The sequence below is a fragment of the Varroa destructor genome, unplaced genomic scaffold (genome assembly GCF_002443255.2).
Source record: "Varroa destructor unplaced genomic scaffold, Vdes_3.0 BEIS01000004.1, whole genome shotgun sequence".
In the NCBI taxonomy this organism is placed as follows: domain Eukaryota; kingdom Metazoa; phylum Arthropoda; class Arachnida; order Mesostigmata; family Varroidae; genus Varroa; species Varroa destructor.
In genome coordinates this window covers 15,299,139-15,318,928 of record NW_019211457.1, presented here as the reverse complement: position 1 = coordinate 15,318,928, position 19,790 = coordinate 15,299,139, and the positions used below count along the sequence as shown (strand labels likewise).

The following is a 19,790-nucleotide window of genomic DNA, read 5'->3' as shown; positions in this document are numbered from 1 at the left end:
AAATGCAAGTTCCCGTACAATTAGAATCTCCCGTAATCAAATATCAGCCGCAGTTTGGATCATAGAGTGTCTGCTTGTTATTGTGTACGTGGCGTACACATGTTAAATGATTAAGGTATATTATAATTCCACAATGCCAAATGATTTACTGTACTATGTTTTGGTAGTGCGCGTTTGCTATAGGTGTTGATTTTATTTTTCACGATATTCTTGTGACCCGATTGATAACGGCACTTGTATTTTTGCGTATATACCTTTATGATTGCATCAATGTAAAGATAGCATTATCATCTACAATACGTATTTGTTCTTCAAAAATTCCTCTCTTTTTTTTTTTTACTAGAAGAAGAGATTTCAATCATGCAATTGGTGCCATTCAGTGGATAAGCGACCTATCTCAACTTAATGAGCAACAGTTCAAAATATTCGTGTTTAATGTGGTTATTATACATAATGTTTGATATTATTGAAAACAACCATTTAATTATCAATCTACTGATCGTATGCTGATTTTATTTCAAAGTATAATAAGAACTTACGGAAAACTCCAAGAAATGAGAGAAAAGTCTTTTAAATTACCCGCGCATTGCAACGCGGCGAAAGTTAGTGTTTACCTTTATTTTGCTGTCGTTTCGAAATCGAAACCAGTCGATCATTCTTTTCCGGTGGCCATCCGAACTTACGGTGTGAGTGTCTTAGATCCAGTGTAAGAATCCATTGAAATCAACTAATATATGCAGAAATTTCATGTCTATTATCAGTGATTAAAGTGCATGCTATTCGTCGAAGGTCTACAAGTCGAGGATTTGTGGAAAAGCCATAGCTTAAAATGGATTTGAATTTCCGAACGCCGCATCGAAATTAGGCCACATCGTCTGTTGTATCTTGTTTTGAATGTTACTTTATACATAATGATATAGTCAGTGTGAGTCACGTTCTCAACTGCCTGCTGTTATTATGAATATTTCAGAAATAGTAAGATGACCAAGCTTCGACCTGCCACTTCGCATAAAATCGTCAAGAAGAGGACGAAGCGTTTCATTCGTCATCAAAGTGATCGCTGTGGGCGTCTTTCAGTAAGTACAGAGCGTCAACGTCAAGAATATGGGCTTTGTATTCCTTCCAGAAAACGGTTTACTTGCCACGTGAAGCTCTAATCAGAGCAAACAGGCTTGTTCATAATGGTTTGCTTACGTCTTTACCTTGTGCTTGTGCATAAAAGTTTCCAGGACAGTTGGACTGCCCATTCAATTTACCTAATTACCAAGCGTGTCGTAAATGGCCCACCTTCATATCTATTTATGCCCTTGACTATTAAAATAATAGAATATTTTAATTAACTGAATCTTATTTTCATTTCTTTCTCATTATTATAGAGCAAATGGCGGAAGCCTAAGGGTATCGACAACCGTGTTCGTAGACGTTTTAAAGGCCAGTATTTGATGCCCAACTGCGGTTATGGCTCGAATAAGAAGACCCGCCATATTCTGCCGAATGGTTTTCGTAGGGTAACAATCACCAATCTTAAGGAGCTTGAGATGCTCATGATGACCAACAAGCGTTACTGTGCCGAGATCGCTCACAAAGTCTGCGCTAAAAAGCGCAAGGAAATCGTCGAGCGCGCTCGTCAACTGTCGATCTTGGTGACGAACCGTCACGCCAAATTACGCCAGGAGGAGAACGAATAAACTAGGCATGCGGTACGAAACTATACGCCCGCCGAGTAGTATACTGCTCGGTGGGGTGTGGCAAGAGGCCGACGATGTAAAAAAATATGCGTAGTGTTTTCTTTTTATGGGATCCGATGGGGATTCGAGGGTTAAGGAGTATTTTTTTAATGAAAACCTATATTCGTATATTCTATAAACGTAGTGTCTTCATAGCAATCCACTACGATTTTGGCCCATGTTATAGTAAAATTAAGCAGAAAAGTTAAAAAAATAACCAAAGTAGTCTCATCAAAGATGCTCAGGCTGTTAGTAAGTTTATTGTCTTCTGGAAAATAGAATTAATGGATGTTGGACTACTGACATAAGGAATTTAACTACTTCAAATACTGTGGTTGCGCTGATTACTTGTTGTGGTTAGGTGATATTTTTAATAGCATCAAAATAGAGACATTAGTTTTTTAGATGCATGGTCGTTGAGATATAGTTTTCTACTTCTCTTTTTGTTCAACTTTTTTCTGTACCTCGAAACCAATAAATCTCATATCTTATTTAGATTTTCGTAGGACTTGCGGTTTTCGAGATGATTGAACAAAACGAACCGCAGCAAAACGCATTTCTGAAACTAATGATTTCTGTCCTATTAATCTTGTGAATGAGGAATAATCCAGTAAAAAATATGTACATTTTTGGTTTAAGACACGTTGAAAGTATTGGGAAATATACGAGACGGGTGTAACGGATTGCTGAGCTTATACAGTAGTGCATTATTATAGTCCTGTAAGGGTTGTCGTCTACGAAAGCTCATTTTGCTGAAAACAATTTCGCACCGGGGAACCACTTCAGTTACTTAGGTAACCCATCGGGACCTTTCAATACTCTAACTTTAATATAGCTATTTTCGCTTCAAACTACATCCTTGTAACCTATTCACGAGTAATCTTTTGGATTGCTTTAGTCGCTCACCTAATTTCCTTTATCCTATAAACAGATATTTGCGTTGCCCTAAATTAGATCTTGGACTAGGCATAATAGGAATACAATGTGCGGATATCAATAATGTAGTTAACATTTTGGGACTATTGCGTCCGTAAAAGTATATCCGTAACAGCTGAATTTAAAATAATCTCTGTTTTACCAAGTACTTTAAAGTACAAAAGCAAAGAAATTCAGTGGTGATGGTAAAGCTACCCACAGAATAGCAAAATGGTTATAGTGTTCGACATCAGTATTAGGCTCTTTGTCCGATTGCTTAACGACATGCTGAACGACGACATCCAAATGGAGTACAGCAACAAATAAAGCTACGTCAAGCGCCATTTCCTATAACTTTGTTAATATTACGAAAGTCATATTGGTAGTTGTGGGAAACAAGGTCGTCTGCCTATTTGTTTTGCTGAGCAGAGCGTCTACATAAATAGGCACATTGTTTGGTAAATAATGCGTGTAATATAAGGTATTCTACACTATGTAGTTCCTTAGCTGTAGCATTTCGAATAGACTCAGCCAAAATATTTCATTAGCCTCTGTTTTGGCTACGATAAACCATTTGCCTCGCGCTTACCTTTACTGGGCCGTTTAGGCTGTATATGTCTTGGATTCCTTGAAAAGATAATGAAAATGCTGTTTTTCAATGAATAACACAACACTGTCGTGTGAATAATACATTTTATTTCAAATTTCATATGAGCTAATCTATGCAAGACTCGAGCAACAGTTGGGTGTGTTGCCACATGCACGGCCGCACAATTTACATATGGAATACTTATAAAAATGCTCAAATAGTCTAAGAGATTTTAATAAGTAATGGAAGAAAAACAACGTGATTATATTAAAAGTGAAGGCTTTTCACCTCTCAATTTGCTATTCGAGTCCTATTTGAGCAGTAGTGCGGAGTGCACCCAGCTTGGTATATATTGCCTAGTAGATTATTATATTAACCGTGTTAAGTACGACCATTGTGCGCAACGCGCAGTCTAAACACACGGTGTAAACTCGCGTTACAACTTCGTCTTTTTATTATGAAAAAAATTTCAATATCGACCGTCACTGGACGTATATTGAAATTAATTCATCTTACACGACACTAAACAGACCTGCGGGCTTTGTTCGGCGTCTATTTTGGTATTAAACATATTTCACCGCACCCTAAAAACAAAAGTTGTTTTGCTTAAGATTTTTTTGAGTTATCAATTTCGGAGACTTTAAAAAAAACAGTGGTTTCGTTTGAAGTTTGTTTTGCTATGTTTTCTGTTGAATAGGGCTATATTTTTACCGTTAATGTAAAAGCAATGTCATTGAGCGTAGGCACTTTTAACACCAAGCCATGCATGTATGAATAAATGAGTCGTTGCTAAAGTTGATTTGCAAAGATATCATTGCATAAGGCTGCAAATTATCATATTTTTAGTTTTATTGCTCTTTTTGAGGAAGAAGAGTTTTGCACGCAACTCAGAGCAATATGTAGCTTACGGTGATTAAATATTGGTTCTTCAAGGGAAATAAGTATCTTCCAGTATTTGTCCTTAGTTTTTTAGAGTTATAGCAAAACATGATTGCACTGGAAATTGAGGTGGGCGTAATAGCAAATCACCGTCCTTTTAAGGGTAGAAATTAATTCTTGGAGGTAGAACAACTTGTCCTTTAAATGTGCTGCCCGCATTTTTTGTGACAATTAGGTGATTGTCGAAATCATGAGCTATTATCCCTGTACCGTTGAAGAACTCCTCATTAAAAAAAAAAAGATTTAGAATGATCCGAAAATCTTTATCTAGTTGCAAGTTATGAGATAAAAGCCCAGATACTTCAAGAACCTCAAGTAATTTCGAAATGTGTCACATCGGTATTTTGACTGAAGGGAGAGTATTCCTTATGATTTCTAAAGAATCGTGCAATCTAAATATTGTTTATTTCTCGGATCAGTTGGTTAACGGGAATTAATATGCGTTTCTTCGAAAATTTTTCTATTGAATTTTTACTTGATATTAGCTGCTAGATCAGGTCGATACGTTAGGCGATAGAACCTTGTTTTAGCGCATCGTTTTCAAGCATTGTAATTTCATTGTTAGCATTTTTTGGAGATTTATCTTCACCGATGTCTAGTATAAGCTTACATTACTGCGCGTCAGCTTCGTCTAGTCGCATGTTTACGTGTGCATCTTTTGATAGATTATTTTTATCGCAATGCATACGTGTGATCTTCTAATAGAGGCGTCTTCCATACTGGCGCCTCTACCTCAGTCGATTACTGGTGGCTCTTAGCGGAAGTCGCCTGAACATACAGAGAAGATAGCTTCGAAAAATTCACCTTTATTACATGCATCACGGAGCAACGATCAAAATTTCTAAAAATCTCTTGTCTAATCATAAATCATTCGTCCCAGACTGTCATCATAAAGTGCTGTTATTCGAAATATGTCTACAGTTTTTGATTTTTTTCATGTTACGCGGTCCACCCTCATTACCGTAAATGCAAAGCCTGAATCGGAAGGTCACAATTTGGAATTGAATTAATCGCGCACATTTTACTTGTTTTTTATGAAACCTCAACGAAAACAGTTAAGCCGTTGTTTTTGTTTAAGCAATCACAAACATTCAATGAGTTTATAAGTGGCTTATGGAAGTTTACAATTTCTGTCTTGGAGCTCCTGTAGTGTATTTGTTTAAAATTGAGTAGGAACATGTGTGTGTTTTACAGTAAGAGCACATATTGTTTGTTCTATTGATATCAGCCTATTTTGCATATATCTTTTAGTATGAGTATTTGCCTTTTTTATAGTTCCATTCTACTTAGAAGTCTGTTGTCTTGTTCGTTTTGCTATACGGCGCTCATTTGCTTCTGCTGCTGTTTCGGAGGCTGTTCTTATTCTTCTGACTCGACAGAGTTTTCGCTGTTTTAAACCATAATCGCTTTGATATGCTACGGCCGGTTATTAGGCTATAAACCTGACGGACGCAAAACCAGACAGCTTCGTTCACAATACGACCTACATATATTTACACATACAGTTTGTCATGCAACACACTTATTAAGCACACTTATTCATATAACACAATTTTTACACTGGTGATAAATCGAACCAAAAAGTGCTCTGGGTCGGTTTGTCCCTTGTAAATTATGGTGCGGCGTTGTCTTTAAATATGGAAAAAAAAGAAATAACTGCTGTTAGTTTATGGCCAACTAAATTAGCATTACCTACTATGGCAAAAAGCAAGTCACGAAAAAGCATTTGACCTGGCGGCTCCATCTTTCCAAGCAGGAACTTTAGCTACCCACCAAAAACCAGCCCAATTCGACAAGTTTAAGGGATCATTTTCGATAAGAAAGTGCCATCACGTAAGATTTTTCAGTGGGATAAATTGATTAACCTGCTCCCTTCTTCAGCTCAACATTAACAAAACGAATGGCTGAGACTAAATGCGGCACTTTCGTCGAATTTCGGCGGAATCCGAAGAATCTTATCCTTAATGCTCGGAACAAATTGGGCAATCTTTGCTCGGACTCTACGGTCCGGTAGCGCTCCATTAACCCTAACGGCTCAACAAGATGGCAGGGTAAGTTGTTGCATTTTTCCTTAATGATTTTGTGCGCTAAAATGATTTTGCAGGCCATTGTCGATCTACTGGCATAGCTGCCCGACACACGGCAACCTTACGGCCGACGAGCGCGTCCGGTCGGCTGCAGCGATCAGTATATTCGATCCTGGTCTGGTGTTACCGTACAATTAGATCGGCGTTTACCGGACGCCCCGGTAGATTCGTCTAAACAACAAGGTGTTTAAGGACGTCTCCCCATATCACACACGTATACATCGACCGACTGCTCCTAGTTACTAGTGGCTATCGCTTATTATAGCGAGAAGTGTTGGTGCGTGATTTTGGTTAACATTCGTTGTGAGCTCTGCATCGCGCTACAGTGGTCTAATGATGCATAAGGACTTGTGCTGATGATCTGGTATCAAGTGGTCAATTGTGTGTTGAAACTTCGGTCGAAACCACTGCAAATATTCCAAAGGTTCACTGTTGGCGAGGACGGCTGACTCAAGCGACCTTTTTTTACCGACCTCAAGTCCGTCTGAGTGACTTCTTTGGTCCTCGTCGGTGACTATTGAGAAGGTTTTTGTAAAGCAGAAGAGGTCTAAACCAATCAGTCTGGAGTGTAAACAATAACATTAACAGCAATAACAAAGCAACAATGATCCTGTGTCGCCTTGCGTCCGTACGCCGTCTCAATACATTACGGCCCCTAACCGCGCAAAGGCCTCAGTTGGTAGCTGTGCCAACGACGGTTTCGACCGGGCATAAGCTGGTTCGCTGGATCAGTTCGTCAGAGAAGAAACCAGCAACACATGTCGGCAATGCGCCTGATACCGTAATCGACAATCCGCCCCGAACCGCCGAAGACTTTGCGGAGGCAGCGACGAAATCCAGAAATTGGATTAGTTACGGGTACAACATAGAGGATATCGAAGATGACAGAGACATGCATGCGTTGGTAATGTTCTGCATGGTTTCCATCGGCCTGGTCGGGACCACGTTTCTTCTTGGATATCTACCAGACTTCAGGGATAAAGACTGGGCTCACCGAGAAGCCTTCCTCGAGTTGGCCCGCCGCGAGAAGTATGGTAGGCCATTGATCGACAAGGAGTTCATCCCAGTGGAACGGATTCACCTGCCTTCTGAAGAAGAACTTGAGGGCGTTGAGGTCTACCTATAATCGCTACGCCTATAATAACTAAGTGGCCGATAGCAGCTGTTATATAATAAAAAGGAGACAGATTAAAGGAACTTCGTTCGAAGAAGTCAGCATTTCCGTCGCCCTCATACCAGTCGAAGAACGTAGATTAATACGTAAAATTAACCTTGCAATAACCTACACTTCCTTCACGAGCTCTCTAACAAGTGGGCGAACGGGTCAACTAACTTAATCAATTGAAATTCCCTATCCTCTTAGAAGGAAGATGCCAGATTTGGGAATGATACTGATAATGACGTTTGGAATAGCAGGCATTATAACATAAACAAAACTATGAGTATTGAGTTTTGTCATTTCGATGTCGGAACGACACTAAGAATAAGAATTCGTCTATTCCCCGTTACGGTTAAAAGATGAAGACGATAAGTAAAAAAATCAAAGGAACCAATGAGCCCGTTGAATTCGACAACTAAATACATGTGAATATCTATAATAATAATATTAATCATGATGGGTGAAGGAAAAATGCGTGGAGTGAGCTCAACGACGATCGCTTGTTTTAGCACAGTAGAATGAAAACTAAAATAATATGAAAAAATAATAGAAAGTGACGATGGAGGCCGAATCGAAATAGATTATGAAAACAGTCGAAAATACAAAATAAAACGTTGTTTTTATGCTAGGCAATCAATGTAGTCATCTTTTTCTTCTGCCGCGTCTTGTAAATATGAGTTAATATTTACGTGTATCACTATTATTTAACTAAGGTTCGGCTATTTTTACCACAGTTTTAGGCCAGGTGTCCGATTTGAATTACAACTGATAAGAGTTACTACTAATGTTCAAATAGTTTAATGCGCTCCTTTCAAATCATATGTGGTAAACCTTTGCCTAGGTGGTTCTTTAGTGTGAGTTTGCCGAGTTTAAAACTAAATTTCTCTTAACGTATAGCTCAAAATTGTAATCTCTCTCTTAACTATATTATATCGGCCCCTTGTTTGAGGTTTTAGTTGAATTTTATTACTCAAAATCATGATCGCTACACTGAGCACATTAAATGTTTACTATAAAAAGTGCAAATAACGAAAGCCTCAGACGCTTTCACGACAACCCTTATTTCGAAATAAATTGTTTTGCGATATGGAGTATTCTGTGTTTACTCTCTCTAGTGTATTTCAAATTTTCATTATTAAACCCAAAAAAACTCAAAAATTTACTTACGGGCAGTAGTTAGGTTTTTATAATAGATTGTCTGCAAAGAAACCTGCCTTATCCATTTCCGGATCTAATTTTTTGTAGTTCAAAAAGTTAATTACGCAAGAGAATTTACTCAATAGTATGAGTTGAAATAGGTTAGGAAATCTATCTGGCCTCCGCCAAGTGACACTTTTGAGAAAGACAAGAAAGTAAAGCACAAAAAACGTGTAAGTTCTCGTACTATATGCCAAGAGGTGTGTTTAGTACAAGTTACATCATTATTATTTTTTTTTCCTTGCTCCAGGATGTCGCAGCAAGGAGTAGTTGAAGAGATTACTGTAGAGGAAATGGACACCCTCGGCCATCAAGAAGCCGAAGAGGAGAAAGAAGGTCAGGAGTCACAGGATGATTGTCAGGAGGGTGTCGTTGAGGTGGTCCAGTTCACGCAGGGTGTTGGGCCCCAAGGTGAGAAAGAAACTGTTGTCGAGACTGTCGAGTTAGACGGAATCCCTCAAGATGCTGTACCCAGCGATTCCAAAATTTATAAGGTAATGTGGCGCTTTCCAACTTCATTCATTTCAGTACCTAGGCTATAATTGGTCAGTTCTCTGTTCCGTCGGTCAGCACGCTGTTGCAAACGAACCAGTCAGTTGACTAATGCACTAATAAAGTTGTCTCCGAGGGATAAAGAAGTATTCAAACTACATCCACGAACGGCTACAACGTTGAAAGCTAACGTGATATCATCGTAACTAAGAGAGAGTTGAAAGTAGATCTGTTATTGTCGTTTTCATTTTATGCTATCAAACGTACGGGTATTGATTTACATATACAAGAAAGATGTATGTGTGGGACTTAATTATGCAAAGGATAACTTATAATAATTTTTATTGCAATTATTGTGTTATTTGTGTCGCTTGCATTTGATATCTCTAGAGCTTCAAATGCCATCTATGCAAAATCTACTTCAATCGACTTCATTCGCTAAAATCGCATATTAATTTGTTGCATCCTGAATTGGACTGGAATGAGCTTTATCGTACGACGAGGTTTAATTGCGGTGAAGAGCCTTGCGGGTATGTTGGCAAAACGCGAGCTGACCTACTCAAGCACCTTCACCAGGAGCATGACTTCATGTTGCATAAAGTCGAAGGTGAATTCTACAATCACGATGACTACACCCTGTTCTTCGAGAGACTTCAAAAGGTAAGAACTTCAGTTTACAATAAAATTGGGTAATAAGATAGGAGCCTGTGTAGCTACTAGCCATAATAGGTGTTCTGAGAGAGATTACGTGCAAGGAAAGTTTTTGGTTCTTGAACCAGCAGGTTCAGTTGTACGGTGTGAAGTGCTATAACTAGAAACAGAAGATCTAATTTAGGAAGATATATAATTTTATATTTCTATTTTTGCTTTCGGTGAGACTTAATATCAAATGACAAAACAGTTTTTGCTGATCATGCTTTTTTTTTAAATAAAAGTGGATATGCAACATAGTATAATCGTTTAGCTCTGCAGCCAACTCTTTTATGCGTGCTAGATAAAACTGAAATGAAAAACCATCTATACCACTTGATTCCATTTAGGTGCACAAAGTTCGATTTGTGAAGAAACGGGGCAGGGCCGTAGAGTCCACAACACAATATTTTGTTTGTAGTCGAGACGGCTTTACAAAGAGCAGCAAGGCGTTCAAACTCAAGGAGGCGGTCCGAAAGAGGAACTCATCATCACATAAGATTGGCACATTCTGTACAGCCCATGTCACCGTGCGGCACTTCGCCGATGGTAAATTTCCCCTGTGCATCTAGGTTCACACCAGCGTTATCGACAGGATATATAGTTATATGTTCCAGTGAGCATTCTTCAATGGAGCTAATCACGTTTCATCTAAGCAGTCTACTACAAAATTGATTGCAACTGATCCTCCCCGCAAGGAGCATACATATTATACAAATAATCGAGTCGCTTTTATGCTCAGTAACAGAGTAATACATTATATAGGAACAAAGTCACCTTAGTCATTAGACACTATCCTTCTATATATTCCAATCTTGGGTAGCCATATTAAAATTTCTAGTGAGTGTTGTTCTTTCGTAAGATATCTATATTTATCTCGATAGTCCACTTGTCTTTTCTTGTTTTTTTCCTTCTATTTATTACAGGACGCATTACAATCGAGGGTTATACAACTCATTATAATCATCTGATCGAAGGCAAACATTTGGGTTTGTTGGAGTCCGAACGTCAGTTCATCAAATATCACGCCCAGATGGGCATGCCCATACGAGATATCATTGATTTAATACATCGAACAATTGGGGCCTCAGTTGCTGAAGACGATCCCTTGCGATTTCTCAACTCGCGAACCGTACGAAACGTCATCAACTCGGTTACTGTACGTATAATCTCTTTTATACAAAACAAAGTAATAAGTACTGTGTATAAACTAAAGCCCAATTGGGACGTATGTCGCATAGTGGGACTCAAAGCGTCACCCTCAGATTTTCAGCCATAATACTGAACAGCGTACAAAACGATTTCTTTTTAGAATGGCTCACTTTACCAGTTCCAAAAGCACCGCCTACGTAGGTCATCTCTTATCAGAGGGTCGTGAATGTACATTGGTGTCAATGGAACGGATTTGAATTTTTTTGTTCTACACAATGAACAGTAATGCATATTTATCGGGCGTTAATTTTCCATATTACCAAGGTATTTGTTAAACTATTTGTTATATATTTAGCAAATGTGCGACTGTTAGTCTATGTTGATAGATGTGAGCTTAAATACACGCTCTTTTCCTATGACTCCTCGAGCGTAGACAACCTTTGTGTTATCCAAGGTGATTCGATGAGACTTGATAAATGATTTTATATAAGAAACGTTTTCGATTTTTTGACACAACATCATTTCTTACGAATAGCGACTCATGTAGATGTGGTTTACTGCTTGATTTCAGACGGAGGTTCCGCAGTCTGCTACAAATTTGTTTGCTCAAGTAAACGGGCCCGACCGCCCGCAGGAATTTCCGCGAGTAATCCCTTCTGGGCATAAAGGGTAAGCTGAAGTGGAGTAGATTCATCGGTTTATTACCAGCAATCTAATAAACGCGTACCACGTTCTGCGTTCGGACCCGCTAACGAGAAGTCTATGTTCTGCTAAAATTGCGCGAGTCGCAGATTGATTGTTATTCCGTGATATGTGTTTTCTATGGAGTTGATGTTCTTTTTATCTATTACCTTACCAAGTATTTTTACCGTATTTTTCGAATTTTCACTTGAGCAGGTAATTTGTTAGCCTTGCATAGACTCTCTTGCTAAGCCCATTGGCATGATTACGATCAGTTCTTACGTAAAAGTTAAGATTCATACCTTTTCAAAACTTGACTTGCATTTATTTAAATTTTCCTTATTCGTTTATACTTTCACAGATAGTTTTAGACCTCAAGTGTAATACACGTTAAGTAACGAGACTATTCCTTTAGAATTCTCCTATAAAAGACTTACAAGTAACACGTACGTCAAAGTTTGCCTTGTAACTTCCGCATAAATCAGATAATTGGAACAGCATCACTTTCCGTGTGTGTCATTTTTGCACACTTCGTAATTAAAACCCCAATTTCATATTACCAAAAAATAGTACAGACTCAGTTTATTCAAAAATTGCGTGCAAATGTGGGTTAGATATCGTGTGAATTCAGCCGCTTTGTACATAATATAGGGCATCAGTTTCCGTAAATAATTTTGTATTTCTATAGGCGTCGCGACGTGAGTTTGGTGGATGTGGTGCGGGGTCATACGCAGAGTCTTGAGGAATCGTATGAGATTTTCATTGATGCTCATGAACGAGACGAACTTGGCCGGGAAGAGTGGGGAATTCGCAGTTCCAAAAGTTCCATCAAGTACAAGGTCGAGCGGGTATCCGAAAGGTGCTCGATGGACGTGTTTAATTATGACCAGGTATTAACGCTTTTTAAAGTAGTAATCTTTATATTTTATAATCAGTGAGACCGCAAAAACGTCAGTAAAGTATGATAAAATTTTTAGCAATCTTTGTTAGGTCGTAACTCATTTTCTTTATATGTCTCTAAGCCTATTACAAAATCTATGTAATTACCACGACTCTAAAGGACGCCTAATGGTCTTCTTAACGTGACCCCTACCTATTCTTAATGACTCTTAATTCAGCCGTGCCCACTTACCTGTGTGCATTGCCGCTGTTGCGCACACATCTACGGCTGCAACTGTCCCAGCGGGAAATTTGGAAAAATGTGCCAGCATGTGCACGCGATTTGTCAGTACCTGCGGCGAATAGGACGAGAACCCCTTGGACCGCAACATCAACAATCACTCATCACTCACCCACATCACCAGCAACAGCAGCAGGTGCTGGACGAAGAAGTTGTCCTCGAGAACGCAACAGAGGTTTGTCCTTCACCTGTAGGGAACGGCTGCCAGGATGAAGTACTCGTGTAAAACATTCGACAATCAAGAAGTCCAGTGAAAGAGACACTTAGGACGCAAAAATTACTCGGGCAACTCAAGCCTTATCAAGGGATAGTGGTAAAGAGCTGTTTCGGAGGCTCTCCTTTAGCGGTTTCGCCGTCCTGCGGTACGGCTTTTTGTTGATCATACATACATAGGCCAACTCTGGGTTTAGCTAGTTTGGCTACTGCTTTTTGGGCCTTTCATTGTTAGTGATATTGCAATGCAGTTTCCTGCTTTACGCCAGCACGGTGCTTGGACAAGAGGATACAAAATAGGATCGCTAAAAGAGGACATGCAATATGTATTGATGTGAATTTGGACGTAAGAACGAACCAAGCAATATAAGGGGCCCAATGTTTCAGTCAGAAGCTTTTCTGTGATGCTATTAGAGAGCATAAGATTAGAGTACAGTATAACATGTAATGGGGTCCATTCGGCAAAATGCTTACCTCTTTTCTGATAATTTTTCACTGATTCCATGACTGAATTGAAAAAAACTCTTTTGAATATCATAGTTCTGCATCTATTAGAATATATGTGTACGATATAAAGCGTACAAAAAGACGAGAACAACTATAAACTAACCACAAATAACCACAACATCGCTGAAATAATTATTGATAGTGATTACTTTTGCTATTTATGCTTCTTGATCAGTTATGGAACAAATATGGGTCCTCCGTAGTTTGCTATAGAAGCTTTCAAAATGTTGATTAATTAGCCATTCGTTTTTCAGATAATCCACCTTGGTGAAGCAGACGACACGCTTGGTGGTCAACAGCAAATTGAACATGTAGTACTGGAGGGACCCCATGATTCTCAGCAGACGAGATACCAGCAACACCAAGTAAGCAAAATCTTGCAATAACAAAACCTGTACCTTCATAATAATTATAATACCGGGACCAAATGCCTAAGGTCCCCCCGCCACTTTATATTGGATAAATAGTGGTAGTAGGTTGTAACCCACATGCGCATATTGGTTGACTAAACACATCCTTGACGTATGGGTTGCTGAATATCGGCAATACATACTATTGTCATTTGTCTAGCATTGTTCATTTTAGCTGTAAACATGAATATGAGTTTTCCTACACATGAGGTTTTCAGTGCAAAGTTGCTCACCAAGGCAAATTCACTTATAAGTAATAAGGAATATATCTTTTTCTGTAGGCTTAGCCTTGAGTACACATCGGTATTTATAGAAAGTAGATTTGGGTGAGGCAATAACTCTTGTTATTGTTTTATTGTCTATCTCATAGGCCCGACGTGGAGCTACCGTCAGTCTGGGTACTGCGAAGCAGCAGGTGGTTGAAAACTCTTTGGTGTTTCACGACTACGGTAGTCGGAAGGATGGTGAAGCAAGCAATTCTGTTGTGGACAATACGTTTATGCAACTTATGGTCGACGTAAAGGAACAGGTAAATTCGTCGTAGTAGTAGCATAGTAAATTACGAAAAGTGCATTATCGCATTGAATTTTACCTTACACAACGTATGCGTGTGATTATGGTATACATACCATGGTTTAACCGATTTTAGCGAGGACTTTTAGGAAACACCAGGCGCGTTAAATATGCTTTGCCTCAAAAACTATTTAGGATTGCTTATGCTTAAATGTAATGCTCTAGGAAATTTCGGTTTACGCTTCGACTTATAATACAATAATTCAGATCAATAAACAGAATGGTCAAGGTTATAAAAACACAACTACTTATTTTTATTATTAATATCGCACCATATCTTTGGATTTTTAAGTGTTTTTCCTTCCATTTCTTACTGCAGATTGCCCAAATCGATCAAGCCCTAGACGCTAGAGATGCGCTTACAGCTAACATGCACTTTAATACTTTGAAGGTAAGAGTGAAATGAACGGGTTGTTTGCCGTTTTATAACAATCCACGTGGTCGATTTTTTTTTACTATTTTTTTATATTAATTTTTATTGCAACGTATATAGCATAAACATTATATTCTTCCGGGGGATTAGTACCTAGATATTTTCAAAAACTGATGGCAAAAGTACTTTACGATTAAGACTTATAACTATCTTTTATAATTGCAAGATATCCACACAACAGTCGCCCACAGATTAAAATCACTAAAATTTGCAATTAATTTATAGATTAAATATTTTAGATTCACCAATCATGTTTTCTCGTCGTTTTCATTCTTCTAGACCCTCATCGTACGAGCGGAGGGACCCAAGATGATCGCCATCGACACTAACCATCCTCGCTAAAAGATTTTTGTTACAGTATTTACAACGATCTAATAACAAAATATTCTGAATAAAAAAACATGATGGGCTGCGCCATACATAGAACTATTAAAATTCGTAGAAAAAGTCTACACCACTAAAAAGATAGCCGAAAAACACTGTAGACTGTGCTTAACAAGCTTGAGGTATTCCGCACCATTTAATTCGCCGTGCGGATTCAGGCCAATAAGCGCTTGTGAAAAATATGTATATTTTTATCATAAGGTTGGCTTTTTAATCGCTAAGTGATAATTGATGTATACTTTATTATATTATAATTAGTAGGTTATAAAAAAAAAAAGATGTAGAGAACGTCTGCAACACATCTAAATAAAAATATCGATGTGATTTTTGAAACCAACAATATTTTCGAAATTGAGTAATTTTTGTTGAATCACAGAGTGCGAGTACCATATTGTTTGTGTTATATAAAGTTTTCACCAATTCACGGTAAAATTTGAACAAGAGCCGAAATTATTTGTATCAACGATTGTCAAAACTGGTTCCTTAAGACTTCTGCAGCGCTCTCTATGATCTATACTTCTTTTCGCTTTCATTTAAAGTGGCGCTACTCCGCATCAAACAATTCCGCTTCAAATTATTCTGTTTTAAATAAACAGGTTAAATGCAATAAAAACGTCACGCATTGTGCATTACATCAACGTCTTATCATAGGGTAAGTAAAATGAGTCTCAACCCTATGCCATATACACAAGCAACACTTTAAAAAATAAAATGTGTAAATATAAAGTTCGTTGAAATGGATAACAATTATGAATTATTGGCATTTATTATGAAAAATTGTGTGACTATATAATAATGCTATTATTAAAAATAATTAGTAATGTGTGAGAACATTGAAACAACTAAGGAACACGTTTGAATACGTACTAATATAAAGATATATTAATAAAAAATTACAAGATATATACATATATACGAAAAATAGTTTTCACAGGGTGTTGTCATTATATATATGCGGTCCAGTCTGTGTTGACATTAAACATAATGCTAAAACCCTAGTCGATTCAAATTAAGCTACTAACCTGACTATATTACAATTTTGGAACCGAAAACTAAAGATTATCCACTTAGGACGCTGAAACTACCTTAAATTCCTTGCTGGTCTTCGACGATTGTTGACTATGACCGTATGAGATTATATTTCAATTACATTTCTCCCTTTCGGACCTCGCTATTCAATTTCTGGTACCATTCAATTCCTTTATTTAACGGCCAGAAGAAATGCAACTCAAAGGAGAGGATCTTCCTACCATTGTAATGGTTCATGACGTTTTCGTGCGAAATAGTACATCAAGCCGCAATTAAGACTCGGAGCGTGCACTGTATCAGATGGTGGGTATTCTACCAGCGGATGCTACACAGAGATAGTGGACAACAGACAAGCTACGACAAGAGTCGTTTCGAGTTTGATTTTTTAACATGAAAAGTATGGTAATAGATATAAGGAAAGAAGGATCTTACATAGGTACTAACTTACTTGCACATTGATAGATCCTCTTTGTACTTTCAAGATCTCTAATTTCTAACGAAAACAATGTACAAGAAGATAGCCGTACTAAATTCACCGTAGCTTCAAATTTGTCATTTGCTATTTTCTATTTCTATAGAGTCGCTTATTTGCAGATTTTTATTGCTATAACTTTCAATATTATGTACCAAAATACTTCTCACTCTTTACATACAAGATTATTTACACTGACATTTAAATCATTCAGTCAAAATTATCCGTTTGCCTTGTACACATACATGTTGCCCCGCAAGAATATTAGCTATTATAACTAATTATTCCACAACATGACAGCAATTTGCTCCAAACTGCTTGAAAGTAGCAACAGGGTGCCACACAGTATCCTTGATTTCAAGATTTCAATTCTCCAATATCAATGTCTTGACTCACCACAATTCGAATGGCAAAGAAACTAATTTTTAATCTATATGGCCGATTTAGTTAAAACGAAGTAACGATGCCTTCACTAACTATCTGACCTATAAAGACCGCAGATCTACTACATGACCACATGAGTAACCGAAGTCGAAAGTGACCGACTTCCTAGTTTTTAAGTGATGAAAAATATATTTTGTTTAATAATATGAGTATCAATACTCATCCGATGATATTAAAGCATCGCGGGTGAATATAACTCACAACGCGATCCGAACCAGCATTATCTTACCTGACATTCTCTGCAACGTTCACCTAGAAATTGTAGTGCATCAAATGACTCGATACTACTTCAGCGAATTAAGGCACCACCCACTGCGGGTTAATGGGTGTCCTACGCAAATCTGTTATTAGACACTAGTAGGGCATGTGCAAATAGCCGGGGCAAAAAGAACATACAGCGTGATTCAATCTTCTCACATTTATGTATCGACGTTTCTTGGAGGCCTCCGAAGATTTCGTTTCATTCCGTCAACCAGCCACGTAATACCGTCTTGGATGCCTTCTCCGTGCAACGCCGAGGCTCCGACAATATGCATCTCCCTATTACTTATATTGCATTCGCGGAACAACTGACGAATCTAAAAGCAAACAGAAATTTTACCGATTGCATATCACATTAAATTATGGTTATATATATATATATATGTATATAAGTTATAATGCAGTAGCAACGTGTTTATTTATTAAACGTAAAAAAAACGGTCGTGGTCTGAATTTGAATCCGGGCGTAGCTACACCGTTCGTTTCGTGCTGGCAAGAGTCAGCCATGATGTAAAGCATGCAACATTTGAGTATATATATATACATATATATATATATATAATAAACGACTCTTTGCGCCCCATCCTTTCAGTCGTGGAATCATTAAGTATTATTTGCGTTTATTTTCACCCCACGCAAATCAGGGTAAAAAAAAAAGGTAAAAAGTAGCTTTCAATACAAGCGACGTAATCTAATGAAGGGTCTTATGAACAGGGTATTCTTTGCTTACCTCTGTTACGGTGGCGGCTTCGGCAATATCCTGTTTATTGGCTATAATTAAGAGAGGTACACCGAATAAGGCATCATTATCAATCATCTTCTCAAATGATCGCCGTGACTCCTGAAGTCGCTCGCGACACGAGGAGTCTACGACGTATATGATGCTGTGCGACTCTGAATAGTATTTGTCCCACAATGCCTGTAATGATAAAACAACGACGCTAAATGTTAAATAATTTAGTAGTCAGTACTAATTATTTTTCGAAGTCCTATATTTCGGTCATTGGCCAAAAATAAGTTATGCGTGTACGATACCAAGTAAGTTTTTTTTTACCTGTAGCGATTCTTGGCCACCAAGATCCCAAAAGTTAATTCGCACCCCTTGCGTGTCGATTTTGCCAATGTTAAGTCCCACCGTAGTGGTTAGCTTGTTAGGACGAAGGCCGGTGTAGCCCTTCGTGAACTTCGTCTTCGTTTGTTCTAAATACGTGGTTTTTCCTAGAAGGAATAACAGTAACAGACACAGCAATGGCCGTAATCTTTATCTGAATAACCATATGCTCTTAATATATATCTGATCTTAAAGTCAATACCCTTGCAACCGTTTCAGCACATCCATTTAAACCAAATGCTCTAAGTTTTACGTTCTTTAAACATTGCTTTAAACAGTCACCTTAATCTGCGTAATTCGTCGTAAGCAATTGTTCTAATGAACTTAGGCTCATCAGTTTAAAATCCTAGAATGCTGAATGAATAAATGAATTTATATAATTTTTTTTTGTTTGGTGTTATAATTATGTTTTTTTTTGCTGAATGTATGCATTGCTATGCAGCAGGCTAACGTACCTGCGTTGTCTAATCCAAGTATAAGAACAGAGTATTCCTCTTTCTGAGTTATATACTTCCATAGGCCGTGCAGTAGAGTATACATCTCGTTGATGTACGATGAGCGAACTTGTTGGATAACTTTCACAGTTTAGTTTCAGCGCGCGGCACAAGTGCCTTTTATATATTCTCGATGAATACTCAAATCCTTTTAAAACGTTTGTATTAGTTACCGCTTGAAGGCTTTTAGTGCTTCAAGGAATATTTCCGAAACTGTTTTTGCGAATCATACATGGGCCTGGTCCACGGCAGTGACCTCACCCGTCACCTTAGTGCTACACGCAGCTTGGAGCATCACGTGGTAACATGCATGGAGAAGCTGCCATGACGAAATTAAAAACAAAAGCCAAACAAACACTTTTTTACATCTGTAACGTTAGCCTGAGGGCTATTTTCCCGTCTTATTTCGCCTATGTTAACGTATTGCTCGTAAAAGAAAGTCAGGCCGCTAGTGTATTACGTATATAGGCCAGCTGATTGTATTCAATATTTTATTTTATATATCAATACCTATTACCTGCACATCAAAGTCGTTTACCGAGTATGCGGCATCCAAACAGCATGTGTCCTTCGAGTGTCATAGCTAACGAAAGGAAACTAATTTCATCACCCATATGCCATTCGAACACTAATTAATATTCCTTTCACGGA

At 38.1% G+C, this 19,790-nt stretch overlaps 5 protein-coding genes across 18 annotated transcripts in view; 3 read left to right on the top strand and 2 right to left on the bottom strand.

Annotated features, from left to right (window-relative positions):
- Positions 1-598: 598 nt before the first annotated feature.
- Positions 599-1,775, top strand: RpL32 (Ribosomal protein L32). 2 transcript variants are annotated; one of them, XM_022801855.2, is made up of 3 exons: positions 599-706; positions 971-1,076; positions 1,377-1,775. In XM_022801855.2, exons 2-3 carry the CDS (start codon positions 981-983, stop codon positions 1,686-1,688), a joined length of 408 nt encoding a protein of 135 aa, XP_022657590.1. In that variant the 5' UTR covers positions 599-706; positions 971-980; the 3' UTR covers positions 1,689-1,775. The 2 variants fall into 2 exon arrangements, with proteins under 2 accessions (XP_022657590.1, XP_022657591.1); XM_022801856.2 differs by having other exon boundaries at positions 640-684.
- A 3,674-nt stretch (positions 1,776-5,449) lies between these two features.
- On the top strand, positions 5,450-16,746 carry LOC111249047 (uncharacterized). Of its 2 annotated transcripts, XM_022802340.2 has the most exons (12): positions 6,086-6,221; positions 8,864-9,107; positions 9,496-9,765; positions 10,146-10,344; positions 10,722-10,954; positions 11,519-11,616; positions 12,317-12,518; positions 12,747-12,983; positions 13,783-13,893; positions 14,309-14,467; positions 14,831-14,902; positions 15,224-16,746. In XM_022802340.2, the coding sequence occupies exons 1-12, from the start codon at positions 6,214-6,216 to the stop codon at positions 15,284-15,286; spliced, it is 1,896 nt and encodes a 631-aa protein (XP_022658075.1). In that variant the 5' UTR covers positions 6,086-6,213; the 3' UTR covers positions 15,287-16,746. The 2 variants fall into 2 exon arrangements, 1 of the variants encoding a protein (XP_022658075.1); XR_002672761.2 differs by lacking the exons at positions 14,831-14,902; positions 15,224-16,746 and having other exon boundaries at positions 5,450-6,221; positions 12,747-13,170; positions 14,309-14,327.
- NP15.6 (NADH dehydrogenase [ubiquinone] 1 beta subcomplex subunit NP15.6) lies at positions 6,260-8,049 on the top strand. The gene has a single exon (XM_022802346.2). It carries the CDS (start codon positions 6,862-6,864, stop codon positions 7,381-7,383), a length of 522 nt encoding a protein of 173 aa, XP_022658081.1. The 5' UTR covers positions 6,260-6,861; the 3' UTR covers positions 7,384-8,049.
- On the bottom strand, positions 12,178-19,242 carry Arfrp1 (ADP-ribosylation factor related protein 1). Of its 2 annotated transcripts, none has more exons than XM_086985886.1 (5): positions 19,101-19,242; positions 18,589-18,752; positions 18,265-18,453; positions 17,691-17,851; positions 12,178-13,009 (listed from the first exon to the last, which is right to left on the bottom strand). In XM_086985886.1, the coding sequence occupies exons 1-4, from the start codon at positions 19,183-19,185 to the stop codon at positions 17,693-17,695; spliced, it is 597 nt and encodes a 198-aa protein (XP_086842012.1). In that variant the 5' UTR covers positions 19,186-19,242; the 3' UTR covers positions 12,178-13,009; positions 17,691-17,692. The 2 variants fall into 2 exon arrangements, with proteins under 2 accessions (XP_086842012.1, XP_022658078.1); XM_022802343.2 differs by having other exon boundaries at positions 12,178-12,996.
- LOC111249724 (uncharacterized) overlaps positions 19,100-19,790 on the bottom strand; it is a 126,215-nt gene continuing 125,524 nt past the window's right edge. For all 11 annotated transcript variants that reach the window (XM_022803975.2, XM_086985878.1, XM_022803976.2 and 8 more), the window contains one exon: positions 19,100-19,458. The gene's annotated coding sequence lies outside the window, so the exon portion shown is untranslated. The remainder of the gene's footprint in view (positions 19,459-19,790) is intronic.

Excerpts from the sequence above, each read along its gene's own strand:
- LOC111249047 (XM_022802340.2), top strand. Across the intron at positions 10,955-11,518 it reads ACGTCATCAACTCGGTTACT|ACGGAGGTTCCGCAGTCTGC; the intron begins GTACGTATAATC and ends GCTTGATTTCAG. Across the intron at positions 14,903-15,223 it reads TGCACTTTAATACTTTGAAG|ACCCTCATCGTACGAGCGGA; the intron begins GTAAGAGTGAAA and ends TCATTCTTCTAG.
- RpL32 (XM_022801855.2), top strand. The coding sequence starts at position 981 with ATGACCAAGCTTCGACCTGCCACTTCGCATAAAATCGTCAAGAAGAGG. Across the intron at positions 1,077-1,376 it reads ATCGCTGTGGGCGTCTTTCA|AGCAAATGGCGGAAGCCTAA; the intron begins GTAAGTACAGAG and ends TCATTATTATAG.
- Arfrp1 (XM_086985886.1), bottom strand. The coding sequence starts at position 19,185 with ATGTATACTCTACTGCACGGCCTATGGAAGTATATAACTCAGAAAGAG. Across the intron at positions 18,454-18,588 it reads GTGGCCAAGAATCGCTACAG|GCATTGTGGGACAAATACTA; the intron begins GTAAAAAAAAAC and ends TTATCATTACAG. Across the intron at positions 17,852-18,264 it reads AAGCCGCCACCGTAACAGAG|ATTCGTCAGTTGTTCCGCGA; the intron begins GTAAGCAAAGAA and ends GTTTGCTTTTAG.
- NP15.6 (XM_022802346.2), top strand. The coding sequence starts at position 6,862 with ATGATCCTGTGTCGCCTTGCGTCCGTACGCCGTCTCAATACATTACGG.